At 45.9% G+C, this 18,949-nt stretch overlaps 1 protein-coding gene and 1 non-coding gene across 3 annotated transcripts in view; one reads left to right on the top strand and one right to left on the bottom strand.

Moving 5' to 3' along the window:
* The window catches only part of SH3PXD2B (SH3 and PX domains 2B), a 107,613-nt gene that overhangs the window by 8,598 nt on the left and 80,066 nt on the right, over positions 1-18,949 (bottom strand). Inside the window, exons 8-13 of one of the 2 annotated variants that reach the window (XM_012722572.1) lie at positions 16,686-16,790; positions 15,117-15,200; positions 12,897-13,014; positions 9,396-9,622; positions 7,190-7,239; positions 6,010-6,135 (exon numbers count right to left, since the gene is read on the bottom strand). In XM_012722572.1, coding sequence (XP_012578026.1) covers positions 6,010-6,135; positions 7,190-7,239; positions 9,396-9,622; positions 12,897-13,014; positions 15,117-15,200; positions 16,686-16,790 — 710 coding nt within the window. The remainder of the gene's footprint in view (positions 1-6,009; positions 6,136-7,189; positions 7,240-9,395; positions 9,623-12,896; positions 13,015-15,116; positions 15,201-16,685; positions 16,791-18,949) is intronic. The other variant, XM_012722573.1, reaches the window with a different exon arrangement.
* Positions 4,906-4,978, top strand: TRNAM-CAU. The gene has a single exon. It is a non-coding gene; the product is annotated as a tRNA-Met (tRNA).

The raw sequence follows: 18,949 nt of genomic DNA on the forward strand, positions 1-18,949 counted from the left end.
ATAGACAGGAAAAAAGGTAAAAACAAGCAAAAAAGGGGAACGGTTCTGGCTGAAATGGGTGTTGAAGTCTCTCTGGAGGGAGAATCCCTAACACCTCTAGAATACCCCAGGGATCCATTAACTTCCTATTACATGCTGGTCCACCCTCAGCTCCAGTGCATTTCCTGTGACATCCTGAGCTTACTTGGCAGATGTTGGAATATTCTGAGTCGAGGAGTGGTGGCACTTTATTAGCAAATGTTCAATGGTGTTTGTACAAAAGGCTGGAGACTCTTTGTCTTAAAGGAGGACTTATAAGATTTTTACAGCTCTCTGAGAAAAAAAAAACAAAAAAACAAAAAAACTGTACCTTGATTTAAAAGATTAACCCAGATTTTTAGTTTCAAGATGGAAGATGGAATGAACAGCAGTTTCCCCATTATACAACAAATCCAGGGACTGAGTAAAGGGATACAAAGACCAGCTAAGAAGGGGGGAAAGTTAGTAGAAATTGTGAGGAATCACACTGGTGCATGGATGTTGTGGTCCAGGATGGCTCAGAGGTTTTGCTGCAAAACTTGGGGGCAATGCTGACACTGCCAGATTTCAAGGTGGTGGAGCCTGGGTTAGAGTTGCAGCAGCAGTGATGGCATTTACTGGGGATAACATGGTAGAAGCAGCCAGACTGGCTAACTCCTCTCTAGACCCCCTACCCCATACCTGTAGGGCAGGTGGAATTACATAAAGCATTACTGTATAGTAAAGCAAGATGTCTTTTGAGTTCTCTCTGTAGATTTTAAATTGCAAAGACCAGAATGGCAAAACCAAAAAACCAATTTGTGATTGTTCACAAATGGGAACAGTGAATGTGGGAGCTTTGGTCTGAAAGGTCTAACATTGTTCAGTGTTTGGTTCAGAATCCCTGACATGGCACTGAAACCAGTGGAAGCTGATAAGTATCTTGAGTACACTCCCCAGCTGGGCCATTCTTTTCTTAGACTGTGTGCATTCTTTTCTTAGGCCGTCCAAGAATTGTCCTAACACCATAAAGGGACCTGAAATAAATACTGATGCCACTGCAAAGGACTTATAACTGAGGAAAGAGAAAATAAACGGTAACATTAGGACCTTAAATTAAACATATTTAATAGCCTTCAGAGAGACACAGAGGGCATCAACTTTGGAAAAGAACAGGATAGTAGGAAACAAGAACAGGTGAACATGACGTAGAATCCAGAAGAATTCTCAGAAATGAAGATTATAACTGCTGAAGTTAAAGCAGCAACACAACAGACTGAACTGTTAAAGATCAAATTAATGAGCTAAAAGATGGATCAGAATGTAGAAGTGGGATGAAAGTGAAAAGCAGGAAACTTAAGAGACATGAAAACAGGAGCAGAACTTTCCCTGTCTATGTAATTATGGTTTGATAAGAAAAGAACAAAAAGAGAGAAAGGAGTCAGTATTTAAAGAACTTCTTAGGCAGACCTTCTGAGTTTTAGGTTGAAAAGACATATAACATGTCAAGAGGGATAAAAATGAAAAAAGAAACAACAACACAAACAAAAAACCTCTCACCTAAGTACACTTTAGTGAAAATGCCAGCATTTTAAAGATAACAAGGACTTTCTGAGTCAGAGAAACAACTGATAATGAGCAAAAGAACAACAACTGGCAGATAGTAGCTACTTTACTAGCAACACTGAATGCAAGAAGAGAACAGACGACAGACTGAAAGTGCTGAGGGAAGATGACTTTAAACCTGGAATTCAAGTACAGTTATTGAAGAATGAAGGGGAAATCCCGCTGAACTGTCATACTGTGAAGAAAACATTATGTATAGAGGACTGCCTTAGCTAAGGGCTGGGACACCAGGGCAGAAAGCTGACACAGGTCTGGGAAGAGAAACCTATGTGAACCAGATAGGCAGGGAAGTGATAAATGAGTTGGATATTGATGTGGCAAGTTTTAGTTAAAAAAATAGCATTGAGGGCGCTCCCTGGTGGCGCAGCGGGTTAAAGTACAGCACTAAGAAGCCTAAGCCACTTCCGCATGAGTTCGATTCCCGCCTGCCCAGGAGGAGATCCACATGGCGTGGCAGACCTCTCCTGGCCTGCCCGCTGCTCCCCTCAGCAGTGTACTTCATTGATCTGCCTATTCTGCTCTCCGCTCTGTCTCTGTGAATCCTCTCACCCTCCGCATCTCTGGCCTGTACCCCAGTTCTATATGAATAAACAAATAATTCTTTTTAAAAAAATAGCATTGAGTCTTCTATAAAGGCAGATAGAGGACTAGTGAGCTGGGTGAAAGGAAGCTCACTGGGTGGGGGAGATGGGGAAGGCCAGCATGACATCAGAACTGAAGGTGTATGCTTTAAAACAGCAAAATGAGAGAATCACACATTATCCTGTAGTACAAGCAGGATGCCTTTTGAGTTTTCTCTGTAGATTTCAAGTTGCAAAGATCAGAATGGCAAAATAAAAAAAAAAACCCAAAAACCAAGCCCCATTTCACAACCTTGTGGTATTTCTCCTTAATTTCTCTGTGTGGATTAAAAGTTAGCTTGAGTGGCTTCAGCTGAGGTTTTTTAAACACTCCTGTGGACAGCTTTTCGTCAGTGGGTTAAGAAGTGTTTGGAGGCCTGGGCATATTTAAGGGTGGTGAGGTCCCACCCTTGAGTTCCCCAGGCAACTGTCCTGAAACCAGAGGCAAAGAGAAAGAAGCAGGAAGTGTCAAACTGGAGGAAAAACAGAGGGTGCTTTGGAGGCTGAGAGTGATTAAAGAATCTGGGAAAATGTGCTGCACCTTTGTACTGACTTAGCAACCATTCATGCACTCATAAGGGAATGGTGCAGCCCCAATTTTAGGGTTTTGGGCAGGCATGAAGAAAACGTTCCCTGACCTTTTAAGTGTTAAGCAGGAAGTTAGTGGGGAGACAAACTTTCATTTTTTCATCATTTATCGGAAACCTACATGTGCTGGTTATGGGGAAACGGTGTGAGAAAAAGTTATGGTCTCTGTCCTTGTGAACTTTCTAATTGTCAGGCAGATGAAAAAAGACCAACTGTCCAATTTCCTCGTTATGAGCATTTCTGCTTTCCCCTCAAATTCTATGTGGATTAGGGCTTGCACTTCAAATCTGGAGAGAGACATAGGTTCAAATCCTGGCTCTGTCGCAGATGAGCTGTGACTTTGATGAGTAGCACCTTTTTAAGAGCCAAGACTTCCTCACCTGGGAAAGGGGAATTGAATAGTCCTGCTTCCTAAAAGAAAACGACACTAAAGCGTCTCATTGCTAACCCATGACTTAAAAGTTTTCCCATTAATAAGGAAAGTAGCTTTTCCTGTGGGTGCTGCCAGGTTGAGGAACGTGGCCTTCTCTCCCTGTCACGGCATGTGCCCGCCTGCTGATATCCGTGTACTCCCAAAAGTGAGGTCATCTGGCAAAAATGCGACTTTGCCTGTCGTGTTCAAGGCTCCCAGTTGATATCATCAACCTTGTTCACAAGTAACTTTTGCTTTGACAAAAGTAACAGAAAGCTCTGTGCTGTCAGTGAGCAAGCAGGTCATCAAACTAGTGCTGAGTCTTGGAGGACTGGTGGAGCTGACTTGCCACTAGCCTCTTGTTTAACACTTAGGTCAGGAGGCATTTTCTTCAGGGAGTGCTGAATTCCCAAAGTCTGAGGCAATGCGACTCATTCTGGCCAGGGTGCTTTTGGAAATATGGGCTGCGGGGGCTGCATGTTTGTGCCAACCAAAACCTGGCACTGTTGGTACCACACAGTGAACATGACACAGAAGTGATACACCATCCACTCTGCCCTGGCTGCCTGGGCCTTACCTGCACTGGCCATATAAAGGTCATCATATTGAGGAAGTTGCTGAACTCTCTTTGGTGGTTGAAGATAAAGCTGAAGTTTACAACAGACTGTTTTGCTTCTTAAGAAACTTAAGGCCCTGCATGTTATCCAAAAAGCCTTTGTAGTGGACAAGCACTGGCAACTGCAAAATGAGAAACTATCTTGGTGCCCAGTGCAGGGCTCCTGTATCATCTCTAATGAGGAGAACTGCATTACCAAGACTTTCAGAAACACCACTTGGAGTTACTTTGCTTAATGTAAGCACACTGAAACTTGCTCCTGGAGGTCATATGGAATGTTTTTGGACTGCAAATATTTCCCACAAGTTAGAGGACCTGTATGGCACTTGGCAGAAGGTGCCTTCCTCAACCGTAACTACAACCCACCCATGCACAAGGTGTTCAACACAGTCTTAGAAGAATTTTGCTAAGTATAGAGGTCCAAAGAGCCCTCTGAGCACCATACAAGAAGATTCATCACAGAGTACTGAAGAATCTACTGATGAACCCGAGAATCATGTTGAAGTTTAACTCGTGAGCAACTTAAACATGTGACAGAACAACACTGTTTGTCACACTAAGAATCACAAACTCCAGGCAGATAAAGCAGCAGCAACACTAAAAGCCAAATCTGTAGAGAAGGGGGTTCCAAGCAAGAAGCTTGTGCAGCAGAAGAAAGTAAAGTAGCCTGCTAGTGTGAAGAAACCAAAAAAGCCTTGGGTATGGCAGAAAGGTTGCAACTACCAAGAAATCAGCAGCTGAAAGAAGCCCAGAGAAAAGGAATCATCACAGAAGAAGCTTGCTGCAGGGTATTAAATTTGTTTATTCTATAAAGGACAAATCATTTTGGATGGTTAAATTTGAATAAAGACCTGATGAACGAGGCAATGAGACAAAACAAAACAAAATGGGAAACACCTTAAGCTCTAACTCCATGGAGGAAGAAAAGAGAAATGGAAGCGAGAAAATATTTGCTTTGGCTTTTATCCAGGGAACACAGTAAACTAGGGTGTAGAAAGAAAAGGAGAAAAACAAGAAGGAAAGCAGGAAGCAGGACAACCGGATCTGCCTCCTTAGCGCAGTAGGCAGCGCGTCAGTCTCATAATCTGAAGGTCCTGAGTTCGAGCCTCAGAGGGGGCAGTTTGTGTTTTGCCCTCTCTGTCCTATTAAAAAAAAAGGGGGAAAAAAGGACACAAGCCAGTCATGAAAGACCATAAAAATGTACGACTCACACCATAAAATGTGGTAAGTAAGCAAATCTATAGACCAAAAGTAGATCAACAGTTGCCTTAGGCTGGGGCAGGATTACTGCAAGGAATTGTGGGGGAAAGGGAGGGAAAGCTAATGTGTTCAGTTTCTTTTTTGGGTAGGGAAAGATTGATTCGATGATATGTGCATGTTGGCAGAGACTCTGTACAGCAAACGACTGGGCCTCAAACCTGAGCTCCCAAGGCAGAGCGCTAAACGCATGCGCCCTGAAGGAAAACCTCTGGGTGACCGGGGCTGGTGATGAGTGCCCGGAAAGCCACCTGTGGAGAGAGTCGTGCCCCTCTGCTCCCAGAAGTAGATGAGTAAGTTAGTTGCTTAAGAGGAATCACTTTGTTCTGGACAGAAGGGATTGATAGACATGTGTACTTTGGCCAATTGGCATCTAATAGTCTGATCAGGGTACCAAAGTATTGTAATACAGAATAATTAATCATGTAGATAAGTGTCATATGGTACACTTTGAAATCACACATAATGTGCTTGAAATGGTATATAATGAACACTGAAACAATAAAGATTTACTGCATGCTGGACATAGCAGTCACCCATGTCTGATTTCCTTCACTGTGTGTCCCAGGTCCCGGTCTCACTAGAAGTCCACATGTGCACAACTCTGTAAATATACTACACACCACTGGATTTTCCATGTTAAATCAGTGAATTGTATCTCAATAAAGCTGCTACTAAAAAAAAAGCACATAGGTATACACATGTGTGTATATATGTATATAAATATATATAAAGCTGCTACTAAAAAAAGCATATAGGTATATACATGTGTACACACACACACACACACACACACACACACGGAATTGGGAGGTGAGAGAGAGAGAAAGAAGAGGCAGTGGCCAGGACCAAGAATCACAATTAGGCAAAGTGACACCAGGCCCCCCACTCACCTCAACCTTTAGGCCGGCCTGGAAGCTGATGCCATCAGGAATGGTGGTCTGGAACTCAGCAATGGTGTAATACTCTTCCTCCACTTGCGGTGGGATGGGCGGCTTGGGCAGGTTGAGACCTCGAGGCTGGTATCATTGAACATAGCGCTCATTCAAATCTGAGTGTGTTATCGTGGCACTGAGGTGGGGACTGGGGGTGGGAGCATGGCCCCAAGGGACTGGGGCACACATTCACTCTCAAGGGGACCCATTTGAAATCTCAGGGACAAAACAAAGAGGCTCTCTCAGACTATTATCTTCTAGGTGGGTCACCAGCCCTCTAGTTTTAGCAATGAGAAGAAACACAGGATACCTGCCTGCACCTGGGCAAGACAGTGCTAACTGAGCTGAAGAGGCATTGAGGGCTGTACACAGACAGGAGTCACTTAAGGCGTTTTGGTTAATGATAAACTGCATCTGTGATGGTTCCAATAGCCCACACAGCCTAGGTGGTTGTAGGTGAGACCATCCAGGGTTGTAAGATTACACTCCGTGACATCTGCACACGATGAAATCGCTTAGACACCTTTCTCGAAACCTACCCGTGTCATTAAGCATCGCTTGACGTGAGTGATTCTGGGTTAATCATTCCCCTCTGGAGGCTCAGTTTCCTCTCCTGCGGAATGGGGATAACTACAGCATCTACCAGGTGGGGTGCCTGTCAGCATTCATTAAGTTGTGTAATGAACTACCCGGTGCATTGACAGACATTTAGCAAATGCCTGATTACACCTCACGCATCAAAAAAAACAAAACTTGTTTTTCAAAAAACTGATTAGAAAGTCACCTAAAAGAATTGCAAATGATTATGAAAGTAAAATATCAGAATGGCACTACAATGGATATTTGTGCCTCACCCCAGTTTCACTTTCAAATTACTTTATTGGAGAAGGCTGACTAATGGCAAAGCTAAGTGGGCTCAGGCAGCAGAGCACACTCCGGAAGGTACACTGTCACAAAGTCACGGGCAAACAGCTTCACCTCTGGGGACTCAGTCTTTCTACCTGTGAATGGGTACAACCTGTTTCGCAAGGCTGTTGTGTGGACCAGAAAGGTAGCATCTTCAGAAAGGGGGAGATCAGTGTGTAAGGGGCCAATGTTAGGTTGGGGTTGCCTCCCCAGTAGCAAGGGATCCACTTACTATTGTCATATCCCGGCGAGGTGGGGGTCTCTGTCTCATCTTGGGTGATCCTATAGAAAAACAAGATTATTTCACTCACATGCAGAATATGACACATAAGCTTCCTGAGGAAGCTTAAGTCTTAGTCTTTCTTGCAGTAAGAAGCTGCAGCACTCTACCAGCCATTAGTGAGTGGCTGGTACCTTCCCCGAGAAGAGCCTGACTAGGCAGAAGCTTCTACGACTTGGCTCAGGACTGTCAACATACTGGTTCAGAGTAATGCAAAGGTGGGGTGCAATAAGTTCTGTGACTCTTTGGGCAATAAGCCCTCATCTGTGGAAGGGAGATAAGCATTGCTTCCCAGGGGCAGTGGTGATGAGCGTAAGTGAACTCTTGGCCCTTGGCAGGCACACAATGTTATCATCCCTGATTTTGTGTTCCAGAGCAAATCCAAATTAAACAATATAAAGTTGTTCTTTGAAGAACACAGATTTGAACTCTTTGTGTTTGAAAAGTCACACCTCTATGTGGATTTTTTTCAGTCAGCTGACCCTTGAACCCCGTGTGGTTGGAAATATTGTAAGTATATTTTCTCTTACTTTTGCTTACTTTATTGTAACAATATAGTATACAATGCATACAACATACAAAATATGTATTAACTGATTATGCTATTGGTAAGGCTTCCAGTCAAAAACAGGCTATTAGTAAAGTTTTGGGGGTATTAACTTTATATGTGATGAGGGATAATTGCACAGGGGATTGGTACCTCTAAGTCCCTTGTTGTTCAAGGGTCAATTGTATAAGCAAACAGAACCAAACCAACTTGGGCTGATGGTCACAAAACTCACAAGGGTTTTTATTCTGGAGCTGGGTCTCAGTATCAGGAAGATGATGCAATAGTTCAAGTTTCCTGTCTAAAGATCACCGAGGAAGTCACCCTACATATTGCCAGAACTGACTCAGTTCATATTCACAGAGGGGTAGTTTGACAATTGGGATGTGGGATCTTTCTTTTAGTGACCCCATTTCCTCTGTGTTCTATTGGAATAAATGGCAAAGTATTTAGCCACTTGGCTACCTACATAAATTCTACATTTCCCAGACTCCCTTGCAGCTAAGTATGGTTATGTGACAAAGTTCTGGCCAATGGGATGTGAGAGAATGGAGAGAATGCTTTTGAGTGGCATCCTCCATTTCTCCCTGCCTCCTTTCACTGGCTGGACTAGTGGAGAGCAAAGCTGGACCAGGTGAATGAGGAAAGCACAAGATAGATACACTCATGGTTGCAAGGAGCTGCCAGGGAAGCCCTGTATACCTTCTTTATATGAAAAAAAAAAAAAAAAAAGACATTTAAATTATTTGAGTCTCTTTGTATATGTGTGGTGGGGGAGTCTTTGCTTGAGAATCTGAACCTATATCCAAACAATGACAGAGGATCTCAAATTTTCATTTGCTCTTGTAGTGTTAATGGGAATTCTGTGCTCTTGGCCATTATAGATTAGCATCAGTAGGGTTGGCCAGAACCCCTGCCATTGGACATCAGAGAATTGAGAGCTCATTGACTCTGTTACTTTAAGTGGCTGGGAGAAGCCAGTGACTTTATTTAGATGGCAAGTTGGAAGTTCTTTCCCAACAGACAAATTCCTCCTGCCAATGTTATGAGCCTGAGGCCAGAGTCCTGGATATACTGTAGACAAGTATTCTCAGGTGCTTTGGGAACATCAATAATAAAAGGAAATGGGGAAGCTTTGAAAGGCAAGAAAGAACTCTCATTGGTGTAAACTGTCCTCTGGTTCAGAAATGAGGCAATAATGAAGAGAATGCACAGGTATGGGAGTCAGACAGCTTGGGTCCAGATCCCTGTCCCACCATTTACTTTCTGGGTGGTCTTAGGTAAGCCCATTTCTGTCCCCTCACCTGTAAAACAAAAGTAGTTAGTCCCTCAAAGTCTTTCACAAGGAGTCAGTGAGACTAATTACAAGATTCTTGGAACACAGTAGGGATTTGGGGAAAAGAAGCTGTCGTAATCATTACAAAATAGTGGGAAAAATATGGTCTGTGGGAGGAAAGCAAAGTCTCTGGACTCAGGTTTGCTGGTTAAATGATCTAGAACAAGTTACCAGGGATGTTATAAGGATGATAAACAATAGGGGAGGAACTCTGAATGCACCGCAGGCCCACTCAAAACCCTCAGCTGCTGGGAGACTGGGTGGGCGTCACTCACTCTGCTTGATGTCACCATCGGGTACTGGGCGGCCTTCAAAACGGCTGTCCCGCTGGTTGTTCAGCAGCTCCTTCTCCCTGCCCACTGAGTTCTGCTGGCGGGAAATTCCATCCAGGTCAACGATGCCTGAGTGGGTGGGTGAGCCAGGGCCCAGCTTGGGGGGTAAGGGCTCTCCACTGCTCTTCTTTAAGTAGGAGGCTGGGGCCCAGCCCTCTTTGCCCTGGTATCTGGGAGAAGGAAAGATGCTGGTTACCTGGGTTCGCCAAGCCCACCGAGTTCCTACAGTGAATCACACTTTGGATCCCAGCTGGCAGGAACACAACTGCCCAGGGCAGAGGCTGGCACATGACACACTGCCCCGATGATGCCAGATGCTCAGCTTGGCATTCAAGGCCTTTCCAGATTGGTCTCCATAGGCTCATCTCTCACAGCACCCCCACATCCCACCCACGCACTGGGTTCTCTCTCCCAAATCTCCCCACCAAGGCCTTGCTCTAGGAGACCCTCTGTCCAGAAAGCCCATCTCCCTCTCGTTCCCGCTCCCCTTTGCCCTCTCTGCAGAATACCATTTCCTCTCTCACATCTCTCCTGAGCCTTGCAGAGATTATGTCCTCCGTCCATGGTGCACCATGTCTCCTGCTCACCACATCCCAGGACCTTTAACACAGTGACACCTAGCTGTGGCTGTTCTTTTCTTTTTTTTTTTAAGATTTATTTATTTGTGCATACAGAACTGGGGCACAGGCCAGGGGCTCAGGGGCGGCGAGAGGCTTCACTAGAGACAGAGTGGGGAGCAGAATAGGCAGATCGAGGAAGTACACTGCTGAGGGGAGCAGTGGGCGGGTCAGGAGAGGTCTGCCTCGCCATGTGGTCACCTCCGGGGCAGGCGGGAATTGAACTCATACGGAAGTAGCTTTAGCTTCTTAGTGCTGTGCTTTAACCCGCTGCACCACCAGGGAGGGCCTGTTCTTTTCTTTTTAAAAAAGATTCATTTTTAGTTATTTATGTATAGAAGGAGGGGGATATAGACCAGAAGTGTGTGTGTGTGTGTGTGTGTGTGTGTGTGTGGACTCACCAGAGACAGGTTCGGGAGCAGAACAGGTGGACTGACTGAAATACACTGCTGAGGGGAGCAACTGGTCAGACAGGAGAGGTCTGTTATGCCAAATGTGGGTCAGTTCCCTGGCTGGGGATCGAACTCAGGCTGCAGCTGTAATAGCCACGCTGAGACTTAACCCCGATATAGCTGTGGCTGTCCTAGCTCCCCACTTGGAACACAAACTCGAGCAGGGACTGCAATTGGTTCATCTCTGCAACTCAGGGGCTTTGGTGCCAGTAAGTTGAATGAAGAAATAAAAGCACAAGTAGACAGAAGCCAAAAAGCTCTGTAGAGCTGCTGACCCAACCGCCAGGGCTGTGCGGATAAAAGCAACAGTGCTAACAGGTGTGTGGCAGGAAGCTACTCTAAGTGCAGCTCCGCTTGTAAGTCTGGAGAGCTATGGATGGATGTCAAACACCCTGCCCTGCGAGGTGGCAGGCGTAGATTTGACCGTGGCAGGCAGTATCCATCTGTGATCCTAACCTCCATGCTTTGCTGTCTCTCCCCAGAAGCCCAGCTCCCAGCACAAAGCCCGGTGTAGACAAGGCAGGTTTCATTCATGCTGGTGAACATGTAAATGGAATACACATCCACGTAACTACAGAGTAGTTGGGGGGTTGGTTCCAGGGCTTAACAAAGGCCAGCTGGGGGACACTGAACAGAGTGATCAAGACCCTGACACTCAAGTTCACCGAAGAGCAAAGGGAATCCAAAGGGAATCCCAGAATTGCAAAGGTCACTTAATTCTCAGCATGAGAGAACCTGGTTGAGCAGTAAGGACTGAAGGTGTGGGCCAGCTCATGCCAGCTGAGAGCCCTCCTACATCTAGCTCCAATTTCGTGATAGGTGACAGCCTATCTGGAGCTGGCATCGGCCATGCTGGGAGTATTTACACCACGACAGGCGAACATCCACTCAAGGGTGTTTTTCCTTAGTACTTGTTAAACATCTGCCAGCATCCTACTGGTTTGGCCTACAAAACAGATGCCTCCACCATTGACTAACCTAGTTGACTAAAGACGATACATGGAAGCACCACTTCTCTTGCCAAGAATCACTTTAAGAATTAAAGAGCATATGTTTCAACGGAAAAGAAAAAAGCCTTTTAAGCTGGAAAATTCTAAGAGGACAGTAATCTATAGAGCTTGGTATCTATCAATCTCAAAATAACTTCTGAGAGGGAATAACTGTTTGAACTGGAAAATGCCAAGCTATGTACACTCCACACCCTCAACATGAGAGTGTAGAGGGCCTAAGCAAAGAAGCAGCACATGTGGTGGGAGGTAAGTGGGGCTTGGTGGTGAGAGTGGTCTGGTTCAAATCCCAGTCGTTACCTGATCTTATCAAAACTTCAGGTGACTGTAATCCTGGCTGACTGCCTGCTGCAATCCCAGGAAGGAACTGGATCCCAATTAAGCCACTCCTGAATTCCAGCATCACTAAGTCTTAGGATAATTTGTTAGGAAGCAAGATAATACACTCAATGTGCATTAGGTATTGTTGTCATTACTCATGCTTCAGTCTCAGTTCTGAACCCCTTTCTTGCTTCTGGGATAAGGGGTCTCTCATGTGCTCCAAAGTCCCTTGTGTAACTCCTCTGAGACACAGCTCACCGCCCCACCATGAAATTGTGGGTGTCTGTCTTCTATGTCTGTTGGTGTGAACTACTTTGTCTTTCTCGTGGCTGACTCCTCAATTCCTATTTAACAGGACTTGGTCCAGATTAGGCTCTGGCTGAGGGTTTGTTGACTGACTGACCAGAATGACTGACTGAATAAATGAATGAAGAGCCACATGTTTAGCCCCATGTGAGGGAGACTAATCCTGCCTCACATTATGATGCTGACACTAGGTTGCAGGGATCTCAGATTTCTTTTGTCCAAATTTCCTGTCAATCTTCCCACTCAGGTGACTGAGGAGGGGAATCCCTTCTAAAACTGGTAAGTCCCAGGATGACTGGGAAGAGTCAGTTACCTTATCTGAGGTCTGATTTCATCCAAGAGATGGAAGAGCTGTGACAAAGTGTGTGCAAGGCAGATCTCCTGCTTTTACTACTGGACTCTGAGGGGTGAGGGAAAATTTCAGTCCACCTGGTACACATTTACTGTTGGTCACAGAGTGGGGCAGGAGAGGGAAGCCCTCCCACAGGGCAGCTCAGCCTCCAGATGCTTGTCACAAGAAGCATCTGGAAGTTAAGAGCAGCTTAGCTCAATGAGTTACTGCTATCCATGGTTTTGTGCATTTGAGAAGGTTTTGCTTGTGATGGAATATTAGAACAGGGTCTGGGTAGGGAGGGGAAGTCAGCACAGAGAAGTCCTTTTATGGCTTAGGTAGAACCCTCATCCCATCTGCAATCACTTTGAGCTCACATGACCTGAAACCCACCCAGTGACGGCCAGTACCTGATCTTCCACCAGCCTTCCAGGTTTTTCTGGATGACCTCCACCATGGCCCCTCTCTCCAGGTTGATTTCATCCTGGTCACGAGCCGTATATGGATAGATAGCTGTGTACTTCTCCTCTGTGGAGATAAAAGGGTGCTGGGATAAGTATGGCCAAGGCTTTAACCTTTGAGCTGCCCTTGCCCAACGGAGGGAAGGATTTCTCTAGCAATTTCTGGCCCTCACAAAGTCCTGGCAGCCTTGTGCAAGCAGCAACAAGACACAGAACAAAAGGAAGGTCCTGGCCCCTTGGTAATCTCTCAGTGATACACATTTGTCCTCATCCTCCTCAAATCTGTGCTTCATGGCCTCCTGTCTTCACCTTGCTTTATGCAACTTAGTGACCCAGGGCACCCTTATTCCTCTCACCTAGGTTTTGTTCCCCTACAACAAGAAATTACCTTCTAACATATATACACTTTACGTTATTTATGGGGTTTCATGTCTGTTTGTGTGTCAGTCTTTTCTCTGTTGCCAGCAGTGGGCATGGTGATGGAAATGTTTAGTAACTGTACATCCAGTTTTTAATAAATGAACAAGTTCTGAAAGCCTGGTGGGAGACGCCTTGCTCATACCAGAGGGATGAAGTCCTCTGTGTCTCCTCTGTGGTTCTTGCTGGTGGGAGTCAGGGATGAGCTAGTGCTTTTCATTACCTAGTTGGTAATGGATCTTCATTTTTAATTAATTACGTTGAAGTCCTTGGATCCGACTAAGCCTGATGCCTCACTCTTTATTAATGGGAGTTAAATTCACCAAATTTCATTATGTGACCACCTATCCCACTCTCTGTGCTTCCTTGCTCCCTATCCCCAAAGCCATGGGACATCCTTAGAGCCATCCCTGCCCCTCCTCCCTGGGCCTTGGCTTGGCTGGGAGGGTTGCTCAGTGTCAACTCAGACAGGCCTGTCCAGAGAGCAAGCAAACAGCTCCCACCCCAACACTGTCAGCTCTGGCCGCTGAGACAGGGGAAAGCAGATGAGAATCCCAGGAGAGACAGGGTTTTCCTGTGTTGGATACATTCCAGCCCCAGGGAGTGACCGAGCCAGCTGTGGGCTGGTGTGATGGTTCGTGTGCTGGGGTCGACTCTCTCTGTGGGAAAACACCACGACCTTCTGTGGCCTGCCCAGCTGGCTCAGAGGGAGGCAGAAAACACACGGGACGCTTATTTATTGATTGATTTAGCCCACTGACCTGCTGAGGGGGCTGAACTGACTCAAGTTCCACAGATACTGTGTATAGCAGTCAGCGGCTCCCCGGCTCAGAGTGAGGTGTGGGTGCTGTGAGGGGTGCAGGGCAATTCAACCCGGGGGATGCAGAGAAGTTCTGTTTGTTCAGGTGAGGAGTGGGCTGGGGTGTTAGACTTAGGGGACCTGGACTCTGGGGCCCTCACCCTTTGGCTGATCCCATAGCTTTCTCTAGAATCTGGAGGTCTCCTCTGGGCTCTGTACATGCGCCCTAAGGAAGCAAAAGGTATGAGACCGTGCAGACCACATGGCAGAAAACAGCTGCCTGATACGCAGCTTTGTCTGGTGGCACAAGCAGCCTCTATCCAGAGTACGGATAAAGTTGCTCACACGGCTGCCTGGAGGGAGGGGGTGGGCATGGGACCATGATCTAGCCAGGGTGCCACTGTGGTTGGTTCAGGGATGGCATATATCCAAGTGGACCAGTTGGAGCCAACGCTGGAACTTGTACTCCTTGAAGGAGGAACACATTCCTCCTTCCTCCATGGATGCCCAAACTATTGTCACCACCATAGCCCGGTGCCAGCCAGGTAGGAAGCAGAGCAGAGAGCTGGCCATGGGAGTCCCCGGTCCGAATGTTATCCAGCCCCTAGATCCAGCCATGCTTGAAGCCGATGCACTTCCCGGGCACCTTTGCATGGTTTTTCTTTCTCTCAAATGTGGGAAAAATAATTCAAATGTGCCTGATGAAAGGAACAATCACTAGCTCAACATTACAAAGGTCTCCAGGCATCATTTTTGAACTGGGAAACTCTAGAGCCCAGGTGAGAGGTACCCCAGGCTCTCTCCTCCCAAAACTACAAGCCAGCACACACGGGGACAGACACAATCAGTTTTTCACATGCAACAGGCATGAGCAGTCTCGGAGCAGGCAGGGCATGCAGATGCAGGCACCAGGCCCCAAACACAGAACCAGGATGAAAACTCTGAGATGGCACCTTGACGCCAGGTGATGGCATACAAGTCGCCCAGAGTCCGGCGGCGGCTTGTGGGCCGGGGCAAAGACCAGTACCTCCATGAGACTGGGCGGGCGGCATGTGGAGGCGAAGGGCAGAAGACAGAGGTGAGAAGAAGGTGCTTTCCGTGTCTCCAGGCAAAGGGGGCGCCAAGCATGTGTTCTCATTTAGAAGCCAGTATTTCTGTGTCTATGTCAAACCTCAGGTGCCTTAGAAGCACCAGCTTCCTGAATATTAACCTTGAACTTGAGAGAAGAGGGATCCAGTAGACACTACGCCTAGCACAATTATAAAGAGGCTTTGTGGTGAGGGGGAAGAAAAACACACACTTCGTCAGGAAAAGGCGGCCACACGCACTGTGTGACCTGGGACAAGCGTCCGCTTAACTTCCTGGACTCAAAATGGAATAATAATCCGTCTCTCAGAGGCATGCCCATGTGGTCACTACTACAGTCTGAGGGAGCCAGAGTTCCCACAAAACACATCACCACCCCTTATGCTGGGCTGATTTTTGAACATCCTCTGTCAGCCCAGCCCCTAATGTAGAAGCAGGGGTAGGGGACTCCTAGATATTTTACATTGAGGGGAGCTGGCTGTAAAAAAACAAGCCTGATGCAAAGCCACATATTTTTTTTTTTACTAAGCTTTGAGCACAGAAATATCCTTTTTTTTTAAACCTACTTTTCTAATAAATAATCACCTTATGCTTTCTCAAAATAGTGAACTAAAAACTCCAAATATTCAACCCCAGGTAAGGGATGGTTTCATACTATCTCTGGTTATTACTTTTATTGTTTACTTATGTATTATTTTGTCTTTGCTATGTGCTTTGCCTGTAGAATCTCATATAATTAATAAAAAAAGAAACTCCATGAAATAGATACCACCTTTTCCATTTTCAGAGGCAGCGGCTGAGGTGTAGACAGGTTAAGTTACTGACCAAGATCAGTCAGTAAATGGTACAGCTGAGATTCAGTTTTGAGTCTGACTCCAATTTATTAATTGACGTGCACTTACACTCTAGTTATGGGAATGCTTCTGGGAGGAAAGATTTGGCTGGGCCTTAGTTTTTCTGGCATGGCAGAAGTGTGTTGGGAAAGTTCCCTGGGAAATGGAAGTATGTGGGTGAGCCAGGGGTCAACTCTGATCCTGATGCTTGGTCAGGGCCACTACGCTAACAGAGAAAGCAGAGATCTTTCCAGATGGCTTCAGATGTCTTGCAAATGAGCTGGAAGCAGCCCCAGCATCCTGGTCATCAGATAGTCAGGGTGGGGAGCGGCGCGGTGTTGACAGCAACGGGGGCTGGGTCCCTCCTGAGAATCTTGGAGGTATCAGGACCCCAGCTCCAGCCTGCCTCTCTCAGCTGGTTCCCAGAGAAGGGTGGGTTGCTGTCAGCCCCAACCCCGAGGCCAGGCTTTAGGCCCATGAGTTAAGGAGCCTGAGGCAGGCAGTCATGAGCATTGGGGGCAGAGGCTGGGTAGAGGTCCCCTGGGAAAATGACTGGCACAGGTCTCCCCAGCTCCGAGCTGGGGCCCCAAGCCCCTTGCCTACCTTCTTCAGGCTGTAGGGAAAACTCATCTTGCACACCATCCTGCCCTTCCAGGCAGGTGGCAGGGACCCAGCCTTGCTCTTCGGCAGTGCTAACAAACCACCAACCTGGGAAAAGGGGAGTGAAGACATGTCAGCTGGATTACAATATAATGATGTTTTCAGTCATTACCAGTCAAGGCTCAGGGTAATGTTGAAGGATCACCATTTCATTGGTGAACACAACCACCCAAGTCAGCTACCTGCTAAGGCAGACTAGCAAGAAACCTGCTCCAAGTGGGGGTGGGGTGAGGTTGGGGAGTGGGGACTGGGGGCCAGGGGAGAGACGGTTCTGCTAAATGATGAGTCAAGGATGTAGTTGCTTTTTTTTTTTTGTGATAATGAATCTTCCATTTATTAATATGGTGTCTTGTTGGTGCCTTTCTACCCTTTTTAAAAAAAATTTTTTAATAACACTTTATTTTTACATAATTTTGTACATTTTTTTTTCCATCTCAATTGTAGTCCCCGCGGGTTTCCCATCCCCGAGTCACCTGTGTGCCATCACTATAATCCCGTGCACTTCCCTCCCCCTGCTCCCCGTTTTTGATCCCATTCCCCACTCCACCCCCGCAAAATGTCTCTGGTATATGGTTGTACATTATTTTTGTTATTTTCTCGCCTGGTCCATTATACTCCTGCTATGAGTGAAACCATCCGGTAGTTTTCTTTCTCTTTCTGGCTTATCACTAAGCATAATCTTTTCCAGCTCCATCCAAGTTGCTGCAAAAGACATGTGTTTCTCTTTTTTGGTTGCTGAGTAATATTCCGTTGTATATATGTATCACATCTTTTTAATCCAGTCATCTATTTTTGGGCATTTGGGCTGCTTCCATGTTTTTCCAATTGTAAATAAAGCAGCAATAAACATGGGGGTACAGGTATCTTTTTCAATCAGTGTTTTTGTGTCTTTTGGGTAGATACGCAGGAGTGGGATTGCTGGGTCTTAGGGAAGCTCCATGTTTAGCAGTTTGAGGAACCTCCAAACAGTTTTCCATAGTGGTTGTACTAGTTTGCATTCCCACAAGCAATGCAGGAGAGTTCCTTTTTCTCCAGGATGTAGTTGCTTTTACTAAGGTGTGTAGTGCACAAAACATTTATTTATTATTTATTTTTTCACAATTCCCTTAATTTTTTTAGAATCTCAAGTTTTACAAAATTATTTTAAAATCTATTTTTCCCACCACCATCCTAGATCCACTGTCTCATTCTTCTTCTTTCCCTCTTAACCTCAGCACTCTCACTGTATTTATTAATGCCCACTCATTTTTGTACTTCCCTTTATCAGCTTGTCTGTTATGTCAATGTCCAGTATTGTTTGTCATTACAACTTGCTCTGTAATATTTCCCTTGAACTCTCTCCATTTTGTTGTAACTGATTGCATTTCATCTTTCCTTACGGTTGAATGGTATGCACTAATAAACTTATACTCATGCATCCCTCAGTGACAGTGATACATTCTGACAAATTGTCACTGGATGACTTCATCGTGTCAAATCGCAGGTCATAATGACCCATGCCCAGATGGTCTAGCCTCCTACAGGCCCAGGCTGTGTGGTCTAGCCTACTAGGATTTGTAAGGATGCTGTTGAAAGCATTTAAACAAGACATGGCTGTATTTGTATTATCTTATATACTCTTGTCCTGACTGCACAGGTGAGGAAACTGGACTTCTAGAAGCAGACTTGTCCAAGGTCAAGTTACTAAGGGCTGTGATTTGCATTCAGGCTGTCGGAAACTGAAGCCCCAGCCCTGATCACTTATCTGAGACTCAGGACATTATTGGATCTGTGCATCTCCATTAAATCTGACTCAAGCTCGTACCCAGACACAAAGACTTTCCTCTTTGAGGAGTCTTGCTTATGGCAGACAGGATAATGACCCACAAAGATGTCCAAATCCCTATCTCTGGAATCAGGGATAGGTTAAACTACAGGGAAAAGAGGAATTGAAGGATAAAGGTTGCAAATTAGCTGACCTTCAGATAGGGAGGTTGTTCTGGATCACCTGGGTGGGTGCAAAGTAATTACAGGATCTGTAACTATGGAGGAGGAAGGAAGAGGCCACGAGCCAAGGGAGGTAGGCAACTACTACAGGCTGGAAAGGGCTAAAAACACAGATGCAATCCCCAGCCTGCAGAAGGGAATGCAGCCCTGCAGCCCATTTTAGGACTTCTGATCCACTGAACCGTGGAATAACAATCTGTGTTGTTCAAAGCCAGTAAGTT

The sequence above is a fragment of the Condylura cristata genome, unplaced genomic scaffold (genome assembly GCF_000260355.1).
Source record: "Condylura cristata isolate star-nosed mole 26May11 unplaced genomic scaffold, ConCri1.0 scaffold00008, whole genome shotgun sequence".
Taxonomy (NCBI): Eukaryota; Metazoa; Chordata; class Mammalia; order Eulipotyphla; family Talpidae; genus Condylura; species Condylura cristata.